General features: G+C 34.9%; 2 protein-coding genes across 2 annotated transcripts; one reads left to right on the top strand and one right to left on the bottom strand.

Annotated features, from left to right (window-relative positions):
* The first annotated feature begins 1,596 nt into the window (after positions 1 to 1,596).
* mtif2 (mitochondrial translational initiation factor 2) lies at positions 1,597 to 12,487 on the top strand. The gene is made up of 14 exons (XM_065293775.2): positions 1,597 to 1,745; positions 2,120 to 2,270; positions 2,679 to 2,808; positions 3,057 to 3,228; positions 4,682 to 4,842; positions 4,960 to 5,136; positions 5,609 to 5,748; positions 6,996 to 7,120; positions 8,899 to 9,103; positions 9,181 to 9,433; positions 9,754 to 9,894; positions 10,333 to 10,497; positions 11,042 to 11,182; positions 12,281 to 12,487. Exons 2-14 carry the CDS (start codon positions 2,130 to 2,132, stop codon positions 12,451 to 12,453), a joined length of 2,124 nt encoding a protein of 707 aa, XP_065149847.1. The 5' UTR covers positions 1,597 to 1,745; positions 2,120 to 2,129; the 3' UTR covers positions 12,454 to 12,487.
* Positions 12,488 to 18,095: 5,608 nt separating this feature from the next.
* On the bottom strand, positions 18,096 to 20,089 carry rps27a (ribosomal protein S27a). Its single transcript, XM_065293777.2, has 6 exons — positions 20,018 to 20,089; positions 19,850 to 19,914; positions 18,841 to 18,895; positions 18,676 to 18,761; positions 18,433 to 18,564; positions 18,096 to 18,339 (listed from the first exon to the last, which is right to left on the bottom strand). The coding sequence occupies exons 2-6, from the start codon at positions 19,895 to 19,897 to the stop codon at positions 18,190 to 18,192; spliced, it is 471 nt and encodes a 156-aa protein (XP_065149849.1). The 5' UTR covers positions 19,898 to 19,914; positions 20,018 to 20,089; the 3' UTR covers positions 18,096 to 18,189.
* Between the last annotated feature and the right edge of the window lie 4,302 nt (positions 20,090 to 24,391).

Raw genomic sequence — 24,391 nt, 5'->3', positions numbered from 1 at the left:
ATGATCCCACATGAAAAACATGTTTACTATAATAAATCATAGTATATTGTAGTATTTCATATTAGTTAATGCACTTTGTTTGTGTATACTACTACAATTCTTTAGTATTAACTGTTACATTGATAATACTGTAGTAGCCTATATTTAATATAGTAAGGCTGAATCTTACTACAATTTACCTTAGTAAATAATAAAAGTGTACTACAGTAATTTTGTCATGTAGGATTACATGAATAGGCAACTTCGTGGGTTATTTAAAAATAATGCTATTGGAGAAATATATACGTCTTGGAAAATAATTTATCTAAACACTCAATACTGATGATCTTATGAAATAAAAATCAATACAATTAGATAATTTCCGACATGAAGAAATAGTGTATTATACTTTAATATTTACTATAGTAAATTGGTAAAATTCTTAAATACTATAGTGTTTTTAAAACTTACCTCAGTAAATATTTGCAACTTCACTATATTACTTTACTATGATTCATACTACAGTACACATTAACTGTTAAGTAATTAGCCTAATATACTACAGTATGCTACAAATTATTACAGATTATTTAAGTAAATACTAAAGTATACTAAATGACACATTGAAGATTATAAATTGAGAAAATATAAAATAGAAGATTATAAATTAGAAGATACTTATTATTTACACAGGCATATGCCTTTTATGTTTACGATTAATGTCGCCCTCTTGTGTTTGAGTTTTGAACTGCAGTCTACGCGTTAATGCGCTATGCGTTATGGGACAAGTTGTTTATTAAAGTAAATACTAAAATTATTTTAGTAGATACTAAAGTAAGTATATTACAGTATTTTTGGTTGAATTAAAATGATACGTTGAAGATTATAAGTGGAGAAAATATAAAAATAGAAGATTATAAAATAGAAGAATGCTTATGCTTTTTTTGATTGATTTTTAATGCGCGATTAATGTCGCCCTCTTGTGTTTGAGTTGTGAACTGCAGTCTACACGTTAATGCGCAATTCATTATGGGTTATAAGTTGTTAAGTAAATACTAAAATTATTTTTTTTAAAAATAGATTTTTAATGAGCGATCAAATTTAGCCCTCTTGTGTTTCAATTTTGAACTGCAGTCTGTGCTCGTATGCGCAGTGCATTATGGGACAATTTGTTTATTATAGTAATTTCTACAATTATTATTATAGTAAATACTAAAGTATATTACAGTATATTGGGTTGAATTGAAATGACACATTCAACATTAAAAATGGAGCAAATATCAAAATAAAAGATTATAAAATAGAAGATATTTATTATTTACACAGGCTTATGCCTTTTTTGTTTGATTTTTAAGGCGCGATCAATTTCGCCCTCTTGTGTTTCAGTTTTGAACTGCAGTCTGTGCTCTTATGCGCAATGCAATATGTGACAGGTTTTTTGTTATAGTAATTCTAAAATTATTATAGTAAATACTAAAGTATATTACACTATTTTGGTTTAATTGAAATCACACATTGAAGATTATAAATGGAGAAAATAGAAAATTATAAAATATTTACACATGCCATTTTTGTTTAATTTTTAATCCGTCGCCCTCTTGTGGTTCAGTTTTGAACTGCAGTTTATGCGCAATGCATTATGGGACAAGCTGTCATGGCGGCTCCCTTACAGTAGAAATGACATCTGATTTAGGATTTAATTCACTTCTGTTTATTTTTTCCACTTCATTCTTCTGCCATCCACGATGCATTATTGAGTGAACACCGTAAGTGACTTCTCGAGTGCGTTTTATAATTGTTTTAGTAAGTAGGAAGTATTATATATATTACATTGTTGTCCAGCCTGTCTGAATTACTGCAATATAATGTCTTTAGTTTTACTTTACGTGTGCTTTTATAACATTTATTATTGTAGAGACAGTCATACTTTCCTGGTGTTAGTTTATTATAAACAATTTAAATAAATATTTAAATGATCATAAATATGATATATCATTATTTCTATACAATCTAAAATGTTTAATCTCTAAGATATTTACTGATGAAAATTGTATGTTTTTGTGATTGTTAAGTTTATATTGTTAGTGTTATGTATCTTCATGTCCTCATGTGAACTGAAAATCTTCATGCGTTTTCTCAGTAAAGTTGCCATGAAGCGGATTGCAGCCTTGGTTGGCAGGACCGCCTCATCCTGTTGGCACCATGGGAGCCCAAATCTGCCCTTGTTGCCCGTCTTGACCCCTGGGCCTCCATACACCGGTTCTCAAGTCCGGCACTTGGCTGCTAAACAGGTGAAATCAAAGTCTTAGGCCACCATTAGATTTCTTTTTTTTTACAATGTTATGCAGTCCATATATAATAAAGCCTGAGTCTCTTTATTAGAATACAACCAGTAAAGACCGTAAACGTGTATGCAGTATAAAAAAACAATACAATTATAAGCTACATTTTGAAATAGGTTAGTGTAAGCTCCCCTTACACTTGCAAAAATAGCATGTCCTGTATTTTATGTATAAGAGCAAAAAATTAATAAAAAAGCTGGTGGTGACCTAAGACTTTTGCACAATACTGCATCCTCTCAATGCAAAACCTTTCACTACACGACTAAATCTGTCCATTGCAAGATTCACAATCATTATAGACCAGACTACCTTAAGCATGTAATACTGAGTTAAATGTCTGTGTTTCTCCTGATGTAGAATAAAGGCCATTTCAAAGGTCAGAAGATTTTAAAGCCAGTGAAACTGGAGAAACAACAGAAACAAGAAGTGGAGATCAAACAGAGGATGACAGTCTTTGAACTCGCCAAAGCCATGAATAAAGACATTGGTGAGATTCCCCTTACAGTAAAATTATGCATTATACAATATGTCATCATTAATAAACATTAACAAATATTTGTGTTGCTTAATTGGTAGAGCATTATGTTAGCAATATAAAGGACATAGGTTTGATTCCCCGGGTCAGGGAACATGCATACTGATCACTTTAATCTATTAAAGCGTCTGCCAAATGCATAAAAATGATTTTGTCCAGTAAAATCCTTCAGTATGTGTAATGTTATCTCCTCTGTCTAGATCACGTATACGAGGCTCTGCTCAACACTGAGGTGGATTTAGATGAGCTGGAGCCTGACACGGTGCTGGAGGAAAAATGGATTAAAGAGGCAGTCAAGAGATCTGGAATGAAACACAGATGGGCCAAACTAGTGGAAACCAAAGTCAGAGAAAATAAAGACTTCCAGAGACAGTGAGGAGGATTATAATAATCAGAATTTATTTAGCATTTGGGCACAATGGGACCCAAAGATCTGAGACCACGGAAACTTTATGTATTTATTTTAAACCTGGAAAGAAACCAAACCCTTTTGAAAAATGTTTAGTTTTACGGCACTAATCAAACATAACAATGACTACGTTTACATGTATACAGATAATGTGGTTATTTCTAATAATCAGAGTAAGGAGTTAATCGCAGTACCATGTTTAAATGTCTGGAGCTAATCTCTTCACTCCTTTTTTTTTTATTCACTAATGATTATTATTCACACATAGCCCAATGCAACAAATATGTTCTTATGACACACAAAAAAAAATGCTTTAGCCAAAAATAGGCTTTGTAGAAAGTAAAATACATTTTGTAGAAAGTAAAACCTAATTAAATATATTTTTGATTTGAAAATATATTTAGTTTTAACCTTTAAAATGTATTTCAAGAGCAAATAAATACATTTTTAATTTTACAATCCATATGGCAAGAAATGTATTTTTGGCCAAAATATATTTTTAATATATGTTAAATACAAGGTCATTTTAATAAAGTATATTTTTGAAATTGAAAATATATTTAAATTAAACCTATTGAAACCTGTTATTTTTCTTCCAATGCGACGTAAATATATTTCCTTAGTTTTAAATATATGGAGGGCTAAATATATACAGTATACAAATATATCCCACAATATAAAATAAATGTTTTAAAATATATATATTTTTTTAAATGTATTTCAAAAATGGCCAAACAAAATATTTTCAGCAAATATATTTTTTGGCTTTTTTTAATATTTTGAAATACATTTAAAATATATTTTTTGCTGTATCAGTGCCATGATGAAGACAGAAATATTATGACACTGCACTTCAGTAAGTGCGGTACAGATGCGATTAAAGTGTTTCTATGACCACATATTGCGGCGATTAAAGTTGCTTTAATAAGATTATACTTGCTACGATTAAGAGCTTGATTGCATTATTTTTATCGAAATATTGCGTTTACATGAGGTAAAGTATAATCGCAATATTACACAAATCCGATTATAATTGCATTATGAGGGTGCGTGTAAATGTGGTCATTGATATTTACTTGTACAAAAAGGTAAGATATTGTTTTGTGTCCCTGTGGCTCAATGAGTAAATCATTGCATCAGTGTTGCCAAGGTTAAGGGTTCGATCTCCGGAAATGCATATACGCAAAAGATGTATATAATGTGTAAGTCGTTGTATAAAAGGGTCTGCTAACTGCATAAAGTTATTGTACATTTCCAACATTGTTGGTTAGCTGTTATATGCTTTTGTATAGCTCAAAATTATGCTAAATTGAAGTGGTCTCACACGTTTGGTCCTTTGTATGTGCACTCTATGTGCTGAATGTAATGTTTTTATATCTTTGCATAATGCATAATTTTTTTCGTCCATTGTTTTAGGCCTCCCCCAGATCCTTCTCAGTTGGTACTCCGACCTCCGGTGGTAACCATTATGGGTCACGTAGACCATGGAAAGACCACCCTGCTGGACAGTCTGAGGAAGAGTCAAATCGCTGCTCAGGAAGCCGGGGGCATCACGCAACACATTGGGGCTTTTCGGGGTAATGAGTCTCTAAATACAAAGACATCAGTGCTGTTTGCTATTTACTGTAAAACAGCATTGATCTGAACGACAAATAAAAGTTTATGCTAGTAATTAAGTCGTTGTCCTTTTTCAGTTCAGCTTCCTTCAGGTGAGAAGATCACTTTTCTGGACACACCGGGCCACGCTGCCTTTTCTGCCATGCGGGCACGTGGAGCCATGGTTACGGATATAGTCATTCTGGTGGTTGCCGCTGATGACGGAGTGATGAAACAGACCATCGAGTCCATACAGCATGCAAAAAAATCCAAAGGTAACACACAATTTGGACAATATAATATATGATGTCATCATAGTGGGAGATTATGTGTCCTATATTTCGAAAACACATTAAAGGTGCATTGTGAGAAGCCTTTATAGGCCAACAATTAGGACTAAAACAGCTGATATCAGTAAGTACTGATAGGAGGCAGGGTTTCTCTCTCAATACTGACAGATTTCAGGTGATCTCCTGGCTTTCTATGCCATTTTGCACCTTGTTCTCTTTATGTGTATAATACTTATTCCCTGTGTCATTTCACTTTATTTATTATGACTCAACTTGTATACTTAAATGTTCTGATTTCTTTGTATGAATTCATTATTTTGCTTGATGGCTACATCTGGTGGAAATTTTGTGTCAATAATAGCCCCCTTACTGATAAAAATGCTGTATGTCTATTCATGATTTAATGATGTAATCCAGCTAGATTTACAGTTGTGTGTCTTTGTGATCGTATGTGCAGTTCCAATTATTGTGGCTGTGAATAAATGTGATAAACCTCAGGCCGACCCCCATCATGTGAAAGAAGAGCTGTTAGCACACGATGTGGTCTGTGAGGAGTTCGGAGGGGAAATCCAAGCCATCCATATATCTGCATTAAAGGTACAGCAGCCTAAACACATTACCAACAGATTATATTATTAATTCAACTGTTTCTATAATGGGAAAACTCTATGTTTATATAAGCATTTACGAATGTATAATAAAAAAAATATTTACTGTATGGTTAATATCATTATTTTGTTATCACTACAAACCAGCATATGAAACCAAACTATTTAAATCCTACTGAATGAAAGCTTACTGAGGCATCATTTACATTTGATAAATATGTTCATCAAAGCAATACAGTGCATTATGATGTAGATTTACATTTATGCATTTGGCAGATGTTTTTATCCCAACTTGCAGTGCATTAAACAAGGTATGCATTGTATCAGTATGTATGTTCCCTGAAGTCGAACCCACAACCTTTCGCAATGTTAAAGGACAAGTTCGGTATTTTACACTTAAAGCCCTGTTTTCAGATTGTTTATGATGAAATAGAACGGTTTTGACTGAAATTTCGACATATGCGGCTGCCCCGAGAATTTTGGGGGGTTTGTGTTTCACCTCCCACCTCTACAATGGCTGCATAGGTGCACTGGAACAATCCTTCCTAAAATGCATTAAACTTTCATTTACAAAGACGTGAAACTCACCGAGTGGTCAGGGGTGTTCACTGGTATGCCCACACAAAAATCGCTGCAAAATACGCATTCCAACAGGTTTTATTGTAGTTTTTGCCAACTCCATTGACTTGTATTAGACGTCCTGTGAGGTACGGTATTACTCCGCGCCGGGAACTTTGTTTCTATTCTTGCAATTGGCAATGGCGGATTAGCGCCACCACCTGGGCTGGAGTGTCTATTATTCAAGCTCTCAATGGAAGAATATACTGTACGGGTGTGAGGCGTTTGGAAAAATAGGTCCACAAGTTAACAACGAATGCTAAAACAGCTGTTGGAAAGCATCTTTTGCAGCGATTTTTGTGTGAGTCGGTGAGTTTCACGTCTTTGTAAACGAAAGTTTAATGCATTTTAGGAAGGATTGTTCCAGTGCACCATTGTAGAGGTGTGAGGTGAAACACAAACATCCGAAAAATCTCAGGGCACCCGCATATGTCGAAATTTCAGTCAAAACCGTTCTATTTCATCATAAACAATCTGAAAACAGGGCTTTAAGTGTAAAATACCAAACTTGTCCTTTAATGCAATGTTCTAACATCTGATCTACCATGTAGTGTCTATATGTATAGATTTTATGATATATTCAGTGTATGAATTGAATAGCAATTTGGTTTTCAACAGGGGGATAATTTAATAGAGCTGGCTGAGGCCACAGTGACACTGGCAGAGGTCCTGGAACTGAAGGGCGACCCCACCGGTTTAGTTGAGGGGACGGTCATAGAGAGCCGAACTGACAAAGGCAAAGGGTGAGTATCTACAACACACAAAAAACTGTGGCTTTATTTCAGGGATACACATGAGACTTCTCTCTATATGAGTTCAAGGATCATTCACGTGCAGTAGCAGTATCTACAGTTAGAGTTTTTTGTAAATATTTGATAATTTCGTTCGTAACTTCTGTTAATATTGCTTTTATTATAATGATCCCACGATCTGAGAAATAAAAAAATTGAAATTATATTATATATAAATTATATATAGAGCAATTATATATAAATATATAACTTTGCAAAAATTACAATAAAACAATAGGCAAAAATATTTTTATATGTAGTTTAATTTTCCATTTTTTTATTTAAGGGTCAATGACTTGATGTCCATATGGATAAATTACATGTAAAAGTTTCAAAATGTTAAAATTTCAAAATAAATTTAGCAAATTTCTTGCATACATTCACTTTTTTTTTGAGGACCAAGTCTTACATTTCTGGTTTTATTTTATTTTGAAAAAAATTTGGGGGATAATATCAAAAATGTCAATGTGGTGTAACTGTTCTGTGTCAATTGGTCTACCTAGTATTTTTTTAAATTAAAATATATTCATAAAAATAGGGAATAAAATATAATCATCTAGTTTAGTGTAATATGATTTTTTAACTAATACAATTATATTTTAATAAAAAAATTTATGATTCCGCTTACATGCCATCAAGGTGGATAAAATATTTAATATTTCTCACTCTTTGGCACAATTGGCAGTTACACCATTTGACATTTTCAGCTCCATTCAGTCTTAACTTTCATAAAAATGGTGCTAATGTATTTTTTATTGCATACAATTAACATAAATACACATTGAAATGTGCATTGTGCATTGACATAAAACTGATGCATTCTTTTAAAACTAGTTAAAAAAAAATATTTATTTATTTCTCCTCTTACCACACTTTTTTGTCCCTGACCCTTAAAGCTGCTTTAAAAAATTGCAACTTTGTAAACAAAGTGCTGTATAAATACATTTTAATTAAACTGGATACCAAAACTTGTCTTAAGTATAACGGGTATATTTGTAGCAACAGCCAAAAAATACATTGTATGGGCCAAAATTTCTTTTATGCCAAAAAATGCTTAGGATATTAAAGGTGCAGTGTGTAATTTTTAGAAGGATTTCTTGACAGAAATGCAAAATAATATACAAAACTATATTATCAGATGTGTATACACAGACCATTCATAATGAACCATTATGTTTTTATAGAATGAGACATTTTTATCTACATACCGAGGGTCCCCTTACATAGAAATCACCATTTTGTGCCACCATGTTTCTACAGAAGCCCTTAACGGACAAACTAAATATATAAAAAATGTATTTATCATTAGTAATATGTGTTCCTAAGGACTTCATTTAAAGGCGATTTTTTTTTTCAATATTTATTTAAATTTTTTGCACCCTCCGATTCCAGATTTTCAAATAGTTTCTCAGCCAAATATTGTCTTAGCCTAACAAACATACATCAATAGACAGCTTATTTAATGAAAACCCATAATTAACAGTCATGTAACAGTCTTTAAATAGGGAAAACATGAAAGTGTTTGGTGGCTTCTAAATTCATCCCTGTTTTGAGCCATAGGAATGAATGGGGCTAGGCTAAATGCTAACACATTCAAGATGCGTTGATAAGTTTAGATAAGAACATAGTAAAATATTGAAAAATGGTGGTGTTTTCCTTTTAAAGCTTTTACATTCAGATGATGTATAAATCTCTCTTTTTTTTTCCAATCACCAATTGCCCATCCACAGACCTGTTACTACTGCAATCATCCAGCGTGGCACCCTGAGGAAAGGCTGTACGCTGGTGGCTGGAAAGTGCTGGGCTAAAGTACGCTTCATGTTTGATGAATATAACCAGGCGTTGACCGAGGCCGGGCCCAGCATTCCTGTGGAGATCGTGGGTTGGAAAGATCTTCCCTCTGCTGGTGAGGAGATCCTGGAGGTGGAATCCGAGGTATCTACTAAACGTACACTTCTGAAGCATTTTGCTCCACCAGTCCAGACACATTTGACCTTTTTTCTTGCTCTCAGCAAAGGGCTCGTGAGGTGGTGGAGTGGCGCAGCTACGTTGAAGAACAGGACAAGTTAAAAGAAGACCAGCAAGCCATCGAAACCAAGCAGAAACAGCATCAGGACGTCTACAAGAAGGAGAGGGAAAGCACGGCCCATCTCACCTGGAAACAGAGGAGGGCGGCCATGTACCGAGCCAACAAACATAAACTCACCCACAGGGTCAGCGAGAAAACTGAGACGGAGGAACTCACGCTACCCATCATTGTCAAAGGTGAAACGCTGGATCCTTTATCTCATCTGTAATATAGACAATTAAAGGCGGGGTGCATGATTTTTAAAAAACACTTTGGAAAAGGGAGTCGGGCAGAGTACCAAAACACACTTGTAGCCAATCAGCAGTAAGGGGCATGTCTACTAACCAACATTGTTGCCTGGGTTGTGTATGTGTGGGGCATATATATATATATAGGTTTGAGTTACCAATATATCAACCAATATTAATCCCATCAAAACAGAAAAATAATGCAATAATGCTTTTCAGATCCATAATGCACGTATTGTTTAATTTCCAGTGCTTGTCTGATTTTGCAGGTGATGTTGATGGCTCGGTGGAGGCCATTTTGAACATTCTGGAAAATTATGATGCTGATGACCAGTGCCAACTGGATGTGGTGCATTTTGGTGTGGGTGACATCTCCGAGAGTGACATTCACTTGGCAGAGACGTTCTCAGGTGAGTGAATTTTATTATCATTTCACTATACATACACCATTAAAGTGCATCGAAGCTATAGATTTTTCAATGGTATATGATCCCTTTAATTCGAACCCCCGACCTCTGTGATGCTATCGTAAAGCTCTACCAACTCTTAAAGGCGGGGTGCATGATCTCTGAAAGCCAATATTGACATTTGAAGTCACCTAAACAAACACGCCCCTACCCCAATAGAATCTGGACCATCTTTTGATAGACCCGCCCCACACATACGCAACCGAGGCATCCATCGAAGTCGGTTAGTAGACACGCCCCTTACTGCTGATTGGCTACAAATGTATTTTGGTACTCGGCCTGACTCCCTTTTTCAAAGTGTTTTCAAAAACCATGCACCCCGCCTTTAACTACAGGATCATCCGGTATAATGTTCTGCACTTTATCTTCATCACTGTGCAGGTACTATATACGGATTCAATGTATCTGCAAATAAATCGGTTCAGCAGATGGCTGCCAAAAAGGGCATTCCCCTGAGATTTCACAAAATTATCTACAAACTCATCGATGAACTCAAAGAGGACCTGAGCAGCAAGCTATCGCCTGTCACAGAGGAAAATATCATTGGTAAGTAGATTTTTAGCGGCCTCTAGTGGTGAGATTGTGAATTGCAACCAACCGCTCAGTCCACATCTCACCCCTGCCTTTTGAAACGCATAGAGAAGCTACGGTAGCCACTATAGGATAAACATGTAGTAGTCTGAGACAACGTAGTGACGAAGTGGTCTCTATAGAGAAGTTTGTCCATTTAGGGCTACTGTAGAAACATAGCAGCGCCTTCCATGTAAGGGGACCCGCGGTGTATGTAGATAAAAACGGCTTATTGTAAGGTAATAAAAACAATATAGTTCATTATACACCACTAATAATATAGTTATGTATATACAGATCCTTCTTAAAGTTTCACAATGCACCTTTAATACAATAATGTATTCTTTTGATGATGTTTTTGTAAATATGCTTTGAAACACAATTCTTATTGTGCAAACGCACTATAGAGATGAACTGAATGTTTGTTCAGTAGCTTTCCAAGCCTCTTCTGCAAACATATCTGTGGCTGCATATAGTGTTTGTGAATGAAAGACTAAAGCTCCTGTGGTTTCTTCTTAAGGTGAAGCTTCTGTTCTGGCCACATTTGATGTGACGGTGGGGAAAAAGAAGATCCCAGTGGCTGGTTGTAGAGTTCAGAAGGGCCAACTGGACAGAAAGATGAAGTTCAGGCTCGTTCGAGGGAGAGATGTTCTCTGGGAAGGTAAACCAGACTGCTAATTTGTTTGTTTTCAGTTTCGTTAGTTTTTCGATGACGCACTTGGGCCACCGAGCATGGCTCCGCCCCTAACACAATCGCGATCATGCATTCAGGTTGTAGTTGAATTTGAAAGTTGAGAGAGACTGCAGCTTTCTTGTGATTGGGCGAGGTTTTAGCGCCGAATGTGGACACACCCCCAGTGCTTAAAAGTAGAAAATGCTGCTTATTTATTTATTTGCTTGGCGGTTTTTATCATTCAATTCAATTCAATTCAATTCAATTTTATTTATATAGCGCTTTTCACAAAAGTCAATTGTTTCAAAGCAGCTTTACATAAATAGAAGCAGTGAAAAGCACAGAAAACGACAGATAGCACAACAGAATACATGATAGCATGAGCAGTTAAATTTGCTGCGGCTATGACTCAATATTATAATTGCACGTATTACTAAAGCAACGTATTGAAGAGGAAGCTAGGTAAAGCCCAAAAAGGCTGCCTCCCCGGGGTGAAAAACCCCCTAGGAGAAAAAAAACCCCCGGGCTTTTATCCGAGGAAAAATAAGTCCTAGGAGGGAAAAACCCTTGGGAGAACGGAAATGGAGATTTAGCGGAGATTAAGCGGTTCTGCCGGTGATCGTTGGTCAGGTATCAGCTGGGCATAACGTTGAAGGACGGCCAGTAGATCAGAGGTGTGCCGACTTTCACATCTACCGGGACTGGGTCTGTTTGTCTCGTCCTCGGGTCGAGGACGAGACAGGGAGAGAAAAACAAAATCGTATTAGCGTAGCAGCCGTTCATATGTATTGAAGTGTCACACAGTGATGTGGTTTAACTCAGCTTAGTTCCAGACAGACTAAATATTGCGGCATAATTATGTTATCCACAGTTGAGGATTTAGCAAATTGGGGGCCCAATGCGAGGGTATATATGGTAAATAAGGGTCACCTTCCGATCTTTAAGAGAAAATGAAACCTGACGACCCGTATATTTCTGGGTGGTTAATAACAAATTTTTCTGTGGTTTGACAAACTCAGAACACACAAATAACATCACTTTACACAAACTTTTGGTTTTCTGATTCACGCTCAAATGTTTCCTCAGGTTCTGTGACAACACTGAAACATATGAAGGACGACGTACCCACAGTAAAGACAGGCATGGAGTGTGGTCTTTCTCTGGATAATGAGGACCTTGAATTCAGACCCGGGGATGAAATTGTGTGTTACAGTGAATCGGAGACAAAACAGAAAATATCTTGGGATCCAGGATTTTGAGTGACAATAATCCACAAATCCCGCTACAAACGAATAAATTACCAGTGACGTATGATTGTCTTCATTTTAATTTGTTAAAGAGCACCTATTGTCTGATTCACGCTTTCATATTTCTTTTGGTGTTTAAGTGCGTATTAGTTCATGTTAAAGAGTAACTAAACCTTAAACCAACTTTTTTTTAGTTAAAATTATGCTTTATTAGTGCTGTTCATTGATTTTAGTAACTTTTTTGACATTTGGATGTAAAGTGTTTCAATACTACAATATATGGTCTAAAAACGTCTGAGTGCTGCCCTCTTCAGGTTGAACGGTGGCTACTGCAGTTGAATTTTCCTATTGGATGTTGGGTCCAAAAAATGACTCGTGACGTAAGCAGGTTCAAGCTCACCACGCCCTTGTTATGATCTCACCAAACACTTGGTACGAGCTTAGTTCGTCCTCTCTATCTCCATTGGGATCTGGCCACTTTTCTTGCATTTTTCAAATATTGCCAGTGGGCGGAGTCTGGCTCTGACCAGGGGTTTAGTTACGCTTTAACGGTATGCAAACCCCAAAGTAAACGATGATGCTAGTTTTCGTCTCCAACATAAATCTCTTCCTTGGACTACAACAAACACACTGATTGTAGACAACAGTTTACTTCCTGGGATTGGTGATGTAGTAAAGACCGACATTATCATAATTTTTTCCCGCTACGGACTCACAGCCTGTAAGTTAACTCCTGTTAGCATTAAATTGTGACCGAATCTTTCAAACATGGTAAGGAGCGTCACATTTCCGGCTGACATCAGAGGTATTCAGGCCAATTACAATGTACAGATTAGCTGGCCAATCAGGGACACAGAGCTTTTCAAATCTGTCCATTCAGGAAGAAAGTGAAATCTGGAGCTACATAAATTTATGGTATGTGGAAAATAATGTGTTTTTGAACCATAAACCACCAGAACAGCAATGAAATGGGTGCACTTTAATATCAGAACTCAACTGTCTATAAAGTGTAGATGTGTAATTTAAAATAAGTGAGAGAATAAAAGAAGAGTAATTTCTCAAACAATTGCTCATCGTTGTAGAATTGTAAAGGTGCTTAAAGGTGAAATAAATGATTTTAAGTTTTTTGTGTCTTGTAAGATCTAAATTTTACCTCCAAATATCAGCTAATGGCAGTGGATGATGCCCCATTTTTAAAGCTGCAAAAACTGCATCTATCAAAAATTAATCCTTATCATTGTTTGATGTGCAATTTTTTGTAAGTAAACATTTATATTTCAAACTTTAACGTTTATATCTAATTTAACAATTTTTTTAAAAAATCCCCATTAAACCAAAAAGGTAGAGACATGAAAACGCAGCTTTTTGCTTCCACCCAAATAGGAGCAAAAAATGGGCATAACATGTGCTCTTTAATAACTGTATGGATGTGCTTTTTAATAAAATGGGGCACTATTCAATGCCATTATAAAGCTAAATAGAGTCAGGATATCAGGACAACCTGTTGAAGGCTTGTTGAGATTAAGGCCTTTTAGCTATTATATTTTTGAGTGCCGTGGCATTTTGAGTTTTTTGATAAAGAAATCCTACATCAAGATACCCCAGTAGTTTTTTTTGCACAATTTTGATGCAAGTCAGGATATTACTAGATATATAACTATATTTGGCTGAATAAGAGTTATATTCACCTGAAATGGCTTCAGGGGGGTATTGCACAAAAGTAGAATTAAGTAAGCCAGTATAACAGAAAAGGCCCAGCTTGACCTAGTTTAATCAGCCCATCCTGGCTAAGTCTGTTGCACGATTGCTAAGCCAGGATGAGAACGGGCAGCTATGTCAAGCCAGGTTTAGCCAGCTAGGATAAGTGCACGTTCACGGAATTCTTAAACAGACCACAGGATCGATCACAGAATCACTGATGCAAAAATGGATAAAACTCATAAAAATTCATCATGAAACTTCAATCACTTAACTACTAATATGTGTATCTACAGTATTTGATGCAAAAAAAGTGTGCATTATCTTAAGAAAGCTATTTATTTCCTATAACGATTTATATTTGGTGGAACTAAGCCAAAATCATTGAATTATTATAAGATTTATGTACAGGATTTGACCAAATGAAGAATTTTTTTAAGCAAAATATTAGGAAAAGGCAACAATAAAAATGCCACCTCCTAAGCAAACATGCTGGTTCCTCAGTAATACCAAGAAGCCCTCAATATGGGATCCTTCAGTGCATAAAAATGGATTTCAACCCCACCCCCAAACTAAAGCTTCCAAAATTACTAGATTTACTGTGACCTTCATGAAGTTTTCAAACAGTTTTATCATCGACATGCCATAATACACTAAATAGTATATTCTGGATTGTTGGTGAATAGCCATCATGTTCAAACAAGGCTGGTTTGGACTGGAATATTGGGAAGTAAGATGGTAAGTCCCTTGAGGGGGCCAAAATGACATCTGGAAGATATGTACTGTACGGTACCTAAAAGATGGGAAAAAGGAATAATGTCTTCTGAAATTTATTTACTTTCATGCAGGACAATACACTATAGCATGCTGCAAAAAAGCAACACTGACTATTTAAATATGGGCATGAAATAAGAAAAAAATTAAGGTACAGTATGAATACTATCCTCTGACCTTAGTCTCAGGAGTCTATGAAGCATCATTATATGAATGATCTGTGAGGTGGACAGAACTATAATTCATATTCAAACATAAACTCTGGGATGCAATACTAGCATCTTCAAGCGAAATAAAGACAGAAACTATAGACTTACAAGTTTAATAAATGGGAGAGTTAAAGTCTTGTCAAAAATATGCTCATATATTATTATGTAACTTGTGTTAAATAAATTATTTAATGTTTTTTTGTCATTATGTGTCCATGCAGCACATTTGACAGATATCGGTTTTGTGGATTATTTTAACACACTAAATTTTGATAAAGTGCATTTTGCATAATAATTTGGAAAAGCATAATTTGCATATTTTTTAAGTATTAAAGTATCTTTTGACATTTTAAATATGCCAAATTATGTATTTAAATAGAATAACATGCACACTGTCATATAACTATTGAGATTAAAATACAATTTGTAAATTTATGGACTTTATTTTAAAAAACAAACAAAAATAGCATGTGCATAATAATTTGGACCATCCATCACTTTCAGAAAATCAAGATTAAGAACATTTTGCATGCTGGAGACTTGATTGCAGAAATAAATCTACACATAAGGTAGTGTCTGCTGACATATTGTATCGTCTTTACTAATTTTAACATTAAAAAAGTCATATATCTGGCATAGGGGTGCAATCCACTGCATCCATTGACAATAGGGAAAGCTGTAACACAAAATAATGCCTGTTTTACGGTTACTGCCCTAATGTAACACTATCTGTTCCTGTTACTTGCAGTCTTGTAGAAGTGATTTCAGTGCTAGACTGACATTTCTTAGATCACCTGAGAATCTGTACCTCTCAGTCAGATATTTCTCATGCCTTAATACTAGTCTACATATGTCCTTAATTGAAACCGCCTTTCAACTTCATCCGCCATTTCTTAGAATAGAATAGAATAGAATAGAATAAATCTTTATTGTCCACCAAGGTGGAAATTTTTCTTTGGCTCACTAAACATACAAAACAGTAAACATACAGACAACATTTACCAATATAATAAAAAGAAATTAATTAAACATGAGTAAAAATACAATACAATGCGAAATGTCATGATAAAAATATACTCCAATACCTTACCACTCATTTGTCATTATTACTTAGTTTGATTAAGAATGCTTATAGCATTTGGGATAAAAGATTTTTTTAAAGTACTTTTAGCTATAGGTACTCTGAAGCGTCTCCCAGACTTTAGAGGCTCGAACTGAACAGAAAGAGGGTGAGTACTATCTGCAGTAATTTTCCTGGCCTTTCTCCTCATTCTTTCAGTGTATATTTGTGTCAGGTTTTTTTGAGGTTTTCCTACTATTTTACTAACCATTGACACAATCCTATTAAGCTTATATTTCAATTTGCAGGTTAAATGACCAAACCAAGCAGAGAGATGGAAGGTTAAGATACTTTCAATGTGTGTAATATACACCATTTCCATAATCTGTGCACTTACTCCCAGGCAATTCAGTCTTCTAAGAAGACTAAGTCGCTGTGAACATTTCTTAAAAATATAATCTGTGTTATCTTTAAAACTCAACTGGTTATCAAGAACCGTACCTAAGTACTTAAAACAGTTTCAACTGCTTGGCCATTAAGAAAAACTGATTCTTTTACTATGTCTAATTTTTTGCAGAAAAGTAACTCATTTGTCTTTACCACATTTATTTCTAACTCGCTGTTTCTACACCATGCTTCAAGAGCCTTTATATGTGCAAATATCAACATCTGCATTAATAAATGAATTCATCAAACCCCTGACAGCAGTCTTCATAATAACTAAAATAACAGTACGCATACTTAGATAAATTACAGTATATCTAGTATTTTAATGCAGGACCATGAAGTGACTCAAACACATTAATATCTAGTAGGATTGAAAGAGGAACTAGCTGATTAATCAGAAATGGTATAGTCTGCTATACCATGCTGTGGATGTTTTATGAGTCTGTGGTGTTTAGCATCATTTTTTATGCAGTGGTCTGTTGGGGAATTAGTATGAAGGTGGCAGACAGAAATAAACTGGACAAATTAATTAGAGGGGCTGGCTATGTACTTGGTCTGGAGCTGGACTCTGTAATACTGTCAAAACTTAATTCAATTCTAAACAATCCCTTTCACTCACTACACAGGGTGCTGGCCAACCAGTGAAGTACATTTAGTCAGAGACTGATCACTGCTTACTGAGCATTTTAGAAGGTCCTTTATACCTGTGGCCATTAGGCTGTATAATTCCTCTTTGTTAGTGCTGGGACAATTCACTATTGAAGTATTTACCCTTTTTTATATGGTTATAGTTTATTATTATTTTTTATTTCTTATCTATTAATTTTTTAATCATTGATGGGCATATAATTATGTTTTTATTTCCTTTCTTTTTTTTATTTCTATAATTGTAACATGAAAGCAATGTCCCCCTGGGATTAATAAAGTTCTTTGAATTGAATTAATCACTAGGATTAATCTTAGCCTGGTTGTTAGCCTGCTCTGGAGCAGGCTAGCTGCAAAGAGTAAATCTCCATAGTAACTTCATCTAGATTAATTTAGCCTTCCTTCATGCAACCGAGTCAGGTCTAAATTCAGCCAGGATAACTGGAAAATCCCAGCTTAATCCCTTATCTTGCTTTTGTGCAATACCCCTCAGGGTGAGTAAAATATGGGCCAATTTTAATTTGGGGTTGAACCATTCCTTTAAAGTTTAAACTATGTCACGGGTAAGGCCATAAAGTAAGTTACTAATTATAAAAAAGAAATATCTAGATATCATCTCAAACTATTGCTAAATAACCTTCATAGAAAAAATTACAACTCAAATGATACAATTCATTGTTGTGAATATTTCTGTATGCATCTCATTTTATAGCTACAACTATTACCAGTTGCTTAACTAAGTGTAAGCTATTCTAAATCTTACCCATTATATTACAAAGTCTTAAAAAAAAAAACACAGGCTCAAAAAAAAACAAGACAAGTTTTGTTAGTGACAGAGCACGTTTATTTACAAAGTACAAACTCCGGAATTAACGATCTTCTGCGTCGAACAGGACATGTTGTCAGGGCTGTACTTTACTTTTCTTCAGGTTTGTTGAAACAATATGTAAGGCAGCACTTCCCGCAGTAATGACGGTCGAAATGGCTGGCCATGAACACTCCGGCACCGCACTCATCTGCTGGACACTCGCGCCTCAAACGGTGGATCTTACCGTTCTCATCCACCTGAAGATGGCAAAAGCAGAAGTCAGTGTAAGGGTCATCATAATGCTGACAGTCTATCAATTAATGGATCTCCTCAGGATGAAGTCAACCTACCTTGTAGTATTTAAGCACAGCAAGCTTGACCTTCTTTCTCTTGTGCTTGTTCTTCTTGGGAGTGGTGTAGGACTTCTTCTTCCTCTTCTTAGCACCACCGCGCAGTCTCAGCACGAGATGCAGCGTGGACTCCTGGGTTAACAAGCACAATGAGATTCGATGCATCCAAACTGGGGGACAACTCTGGCAAATGCCATTAAGGTTAACAGAACTGTAATTTATACAATAATGTGATCTACTGACCTTCTGAATGTTGTAGTCAGACAGGGTGCGTCCATCTTCCAGCTGTTTACCAGCAAAAATCAACCTCTGTTGGTCAGGAGGAATACCTGCAACAACGACATTAAACATTCAATTGCTTCCTAACATATCTATGATATTTTGACCAACATAAACTTACAACCTTACCTTCTTTGTCCTGAATCTTAGCCTTGACATTTTCAATAGTATCAGAGGGCTCAACCTACAAAAACAATAAAATATAGTTGAGACGTGCGAGATGTTTTATAAGTCAATACATCTATAGTTATGTACGATTAACTTTCATTATAAATGTAAAGAACATCATGGGAAATGTTTCCAGGAATCACATATACAAATACTGATTTTATCATGGCTTGTAATGTGATTTACTCAAATACATACATTTAAAATTACAATTGTGTCTTAAAACGTGTAATAAACGTTCTAGTTGAAGACTACAGAGTAATAAAAGTATTCAGTTATATTTTAGTTGCTTAAAATAAAAATGATTACTGTTAACTAAAATAATAATCAAATAAAGGGGAAAACTAAGCAACCTATGCAAATGCGATCTTGTATGTGAAAAACCAGCTAAAGTCATTTTTTTTTTTTTTTTACATAAAATCATCTTACATTATGAAAATATAACTTTGAAATATTTATTATATTAAGGTCATGTCAAGATTGAAATCAAATGTAAAATCAAACTTTTAACTATTGTATTATTATTAAAATATGAGATTTTAACGTAGATTTTACAGAAAGGGACACAAATGTTTAAAAAAAAATTATGCAAACATTACGGTAAAGTGTAACTGTTATGCCTATTAAAAAAACCACGTTAACATCGCGTCTTACAACTTCACATAAACAAAGTAATTTTTAACGTCTATTGTGCAATATATAATTAACATTATGTTTAAAAAACTTTCAAGTAAATTTATTATTGATACATCGGCCTGTATCATTTTTGTTAGCCACATGACGTGCCAATTATTCAGTGCTACGTTAAAGCACAATAATCTAAACAATCACTTATATCATTTCACATATATAATACGTATTATACTTAAACATAATAATAAAGTAAAATATTAGTTCCCATATAGGTAAATATCAACATAACGTAAAAATAGTCTAGAACTGTGCCATGCCGCGAGTGCCTGTGTCTCACCTCAAGGGTGATGGTTTTACCCGTAAGGGTTTTCACGAAAATCTGCATCTTGATGTCCAATCCACCTGTGCATAAAGCAAATATAAATGTTTATGGAGCAATTTTAGACAGCTATATGTGCAAACAAACGACTTATTTCGACATTATTCGTTGGTAACAGTAACTCACCACCAGCGCTTAGATGGCGGAAACCGAAAAGGGTCCTTCACTAGGCGCAACGTGCTCTTCAGCACCCCAAGGGTGCCCAACGAACTGCCTGAAGAAAAACAACTCCCAAAAATTATTTCCGCTTTTTTGACTAAGTTAATTTAATAACACTGTAAATATTGCATTTAATGTACTATGGATATGATTTCTAGCTAGTTTAACATATTGCTATATTTATTATTCCAATGATTTATGGAGCTGTTAAATTCGGTTAGAATATTATGTATAGTATTTAAATATTGAATATAGCAGTGTTAACACAGTTACACGTGATATTCAATCCCACATTTAATCAAATTACATTAGTATACTTTAGGTTTTACTTAAGAAGCTGTAGTTTTTTTTTAATTTTAGTAATTAAAGAATTTGGCAGTATTTACTAGATTAACAATTTACTAATTATTTACTAGATTAACAATTTACTATTGTTAGAATACTGTAGTAGGCTATATATATTAATAGTGTAGTAATTTCTATAATATAATACTATACTACAATTTACGGTTAATATTATGCTACATTTTCATATGGGAAATGTTTTTCATCGCTTTTATTCTCTTCAGAAATGCCTCATAATAGTAAAAGCCTTACTTAAAAGACTTAATTTGTTAGAATTCAGAAATTGTAGTGTTCAAATATGGGCGATATATTGTGTTCACCACCAGGGGACGCTATACCAACTGTCCGCAACAGGTTTTGAGAATTAAGGCAATTCAATAAATAATAAGAGGTCCCAAAAGTCTTTCACATGCACACAAGGTTAAAGAAAGTCCTCTTTATGGTCTGACAAGCATGCAAAGGGTTTTCTTCCTCTTTGCGTATTATGTAAGACCTCGTGGTCTTTGGCAACTTTACAGAATCAAACTGGTGACACATGTCAGTTCTTGTGTGAATATTGTGTAATCTTGAATACTTGGCATAACATTGTACTTATTTAATCTCTTGATATCATAAAATGTGCCCTCTTTAAAGGCATAAAGATAACAAAAGTGTGTCAAAATGTGGATCCGTGGAATTCACTGAGATTGAGGAAACAAGTTTTTTTGAGCTTAGCAGTGACCGTGATGTTTTTCTCAACCCATTTGTCATCCGCATCGTTACACTTACAGTATATAAAAGAATGCACTTTGGTGCCTATTGATTAACATGCACAAATTACAACTGAGCCAATTGGACATTGTAGCTACTGATGGAGATACTGCTTACTGTTGATACCTCGCTTGACAAGCTGTGTGTCAAGACATGTAGCAATCTAAAAACAGGGTTGTCTCTGCCCGTGTTAAATGCTCATGGGAAGGAGCAAGTAGACACAAACCACAACTGCTAAGCAAGGGTGGAGTCAGGAGTCATGGTAATGACAAGGCTGTTTACACCTGGAATTAAGATGTGTTGTGGTCGATCATACCTCAAGTGGATGAGAGAGACACCTTCACATTTACGTCTGATGTTTTAATTTGTCTACTTTTGATCGCTTCTGTCCCGATGGTAATGATACGTGATCACTTCAAAAGAGAGAGAGAGAGAAAGAGAGATAGAGAAAGAAAGAGAGAGGGAATCTGATATACAGTAAGGAAGCAGGGGTCAGGCATTCTGCCAACATTCTTGTGATCAGATGAACTTTGGTTACATGAATAACCTCAGCCAAATGATAATGCGAGATAATTTTAAAATGCACCAGATGGGTCACATATTTTTGGTTAAGGTGACATGCACATTCAATTTAAACTCTAGGCCTGTTTATGAGATGAAATGGTTTACTGAGGTTTTACATCAACAAATAACAAAATGTACTCCCTATCATGTAATTTTTTCTTAATTTTTTTGTTTGTTTGTTTAAATCCTCATGCAAATGGAAAAGTATATTCTAACTAACATCATTTATCAAATGTAATTTTTTTTATTGAAACATCATGAATATCTGGTGTCTGGTGGCCTTTCTGTGTGGAGTTTGCATGTTCTCCCTGTGTCAGCGTGGGTTTACTCCGGGTACTCTGGTTTCCTCCCTCAGGCTAAAAATATGCAAGTTAGGTAAATTGGAGATGCCAAATTGCCCTACCCTGTGTATAGATTAACTATATATATAAATATATATATATATAGCCATATGCTGGAATGGTGTGAAGAATAAATAAAAAAAGAAAGAAGGACAAAGCAATTATTACATAAATCCCATAAGTCATTTACAATATCAAATCCAGGTTGTTCTTATCCCTAATTAAGATAATTATTATATAAAGGAGTTAATCCCAATCAAAATTGAGCACTGTGATAATGAAAGGTTTGTTTGTGTGAATGTCGTTTCATTGCCAAGTGAAGCCACACCCATGCTGCGAGTGAGAGACTGTCTGGTGTTTAATTAAACATCTTCACTGAAGATCAAAAGACTTCTTGAAACAGTTATTCGTCCAAATAAACATGACTTGACGTCATGTGAAATCTGAAATATCTTGAAACATAGAGAGGGATTATTTACTGCATCGGCTGCTTTATCCAAACAGTCACTTTAAAGTAAGGATAATAAATGATTTATTTGGTGGGGGATGTTTATTTTGACTATCAGTTATTATTGATTAATCAGATTACTATCCCAAAGTCCTAAGTTACAATGATTTTGCTTATAGTTAAAAGGACCGTTGAAAAAAATGAAAATTCTGTCATCACCTTTCTTTAGGCTATTTCTTAAATAAAGTCACAAAGGCCAAAAATGAAAATTTTGTTATTATTTACTGTCTAACTATTTGTTTCAACCTTTATAAATTTCTTTGTTCTGATAAATACAAAGGAAGATATTTTGAAGACCAAGCAGATCTGGGGCACCATTGACTTCCGTAGGAAAAAGAATACCATGGAAGTGAATGGTGCCCCAGATCTGTTATTGAAGTTTTTGTTTAAATATCTTACTTTGTGTACATGATAGTGAGTAAATGATTTAGAAAATCTAGTTAGATTTAGAATTTTCATTTTTTTCGGTGAACTACACATTTAAAGGGGTTTGTACTATGGCACCCAAATGTGTTAAAGTAATAACATCCTCTTGTGGCTGTTACACACATCCTTTTGTGTCTAGCTGTTCTAACGTACCAGCCTGATCTCACGAGAATTCATACATATTTTACGAGTTGGCTAATTTAAGCGTGCAAAAACATGCGATTATCATAAAAAACTATGACAAAACACCAACATCACAGGGGTCAAGGCAAATCATACAAAAATGTACGAATGTGTTCGTACCACCAAAGCCACCTCATAAAATATGTACAAACTGTCATGAGATAGCATTAAACGTATAAAGCATATACTTTACATTTATTCATTTATCCAAAGCGACTTGCAAATGCGAGAGCATTTAACGTTTTTTAATGAGTTAACAATAGGTGTTTTAAGGGTTGCGTAAGTTAGCAATACATATCAACTATGACACTAACCGTGTAACCTGTATATCACTTTGTTGATGTCACACAGGCCATTAAAATACCTCAAAGTCCCTTTAGGGCAAGTCAGTTTGCAATTTCTCTTTGTCAACATTAGGCACATAAGTAACCTTTATGTTGTTTATTTTTTGTATTTTTATTATATGTTGATCATAAATCCAAAAGTGCAACATAACATCAAATTTTTTATCATATTCATTGAGTAAATGAATATTCGATAATCAAAGACAAAGTTTATTGAAAGATTATAATCTATTTATGAGGACAATAAAATTGGCAAAAATACTCATATACCATATATACAAATAGCAGAATTGACAATAAAGTTGACTTTGAAACAACATACATTAATATTACGCCACTTTATGGATTACCTGTAGGTGGCTGTAAATATTTGAGAAAGGAAGGTCTTGGAGACTCCCTTTTTCTTTACCATGCATGACTAGTATAGGGCAGGTTATGTATTCTAGGAAGTTTAAGAGTGAAATAAGTATTGCACTCCATTGATTCATCATTAATGAATTTAAAAGTGTGAAATTCACTTAATGGATTAGTGAGTTAAAGAAGTAAAGCTAATCTTAACTACTGGATTCATCTAAATGCTTAACATTTTACAGCTATTGCCTCATTTTATCCCAACAAGATAAGATGTTGCAGAACTGAGAACAACTGAGAACATCTTTACGATCAATCACAAAAACAAAGAGCAGGTTATCAGTCAGCACATGCTGGCGTGACTCCAGAGCAGCACAAAGACTGTGAAGAACCGGTTTGGTACTTTGCGTCCCTATCGGCGTTTGTGCGACAATAAAGACTGCAGTATCTGGGGAGGACAAGCTATCCCTCAGATCTGCCTTTGTTTGCATCACAACAGGGAATTGTGGGCAATGATATCCACTGGCTC

This window comes from Paramisgurnus dabryanus, chromosome 7, assembly GCF_030506205.2.
Source record: "Paramisgurnus dabryanus chromosome 7, PD_genome_1.1, whole genome shotgun sequence".
Classification (NCBI taxonomy): Eukaryota; Metazoa; Chordata; class Actinopteri; order Cypriniformes; family Cobitidae; genus Paramisgurnus; species Paramisgurnus dabryanus.
The sequence above is the reverse complement of the archived record's forward strand: the minus strand, read 5'-3'. Positions and strand labels throughout refer to the sequence as shown.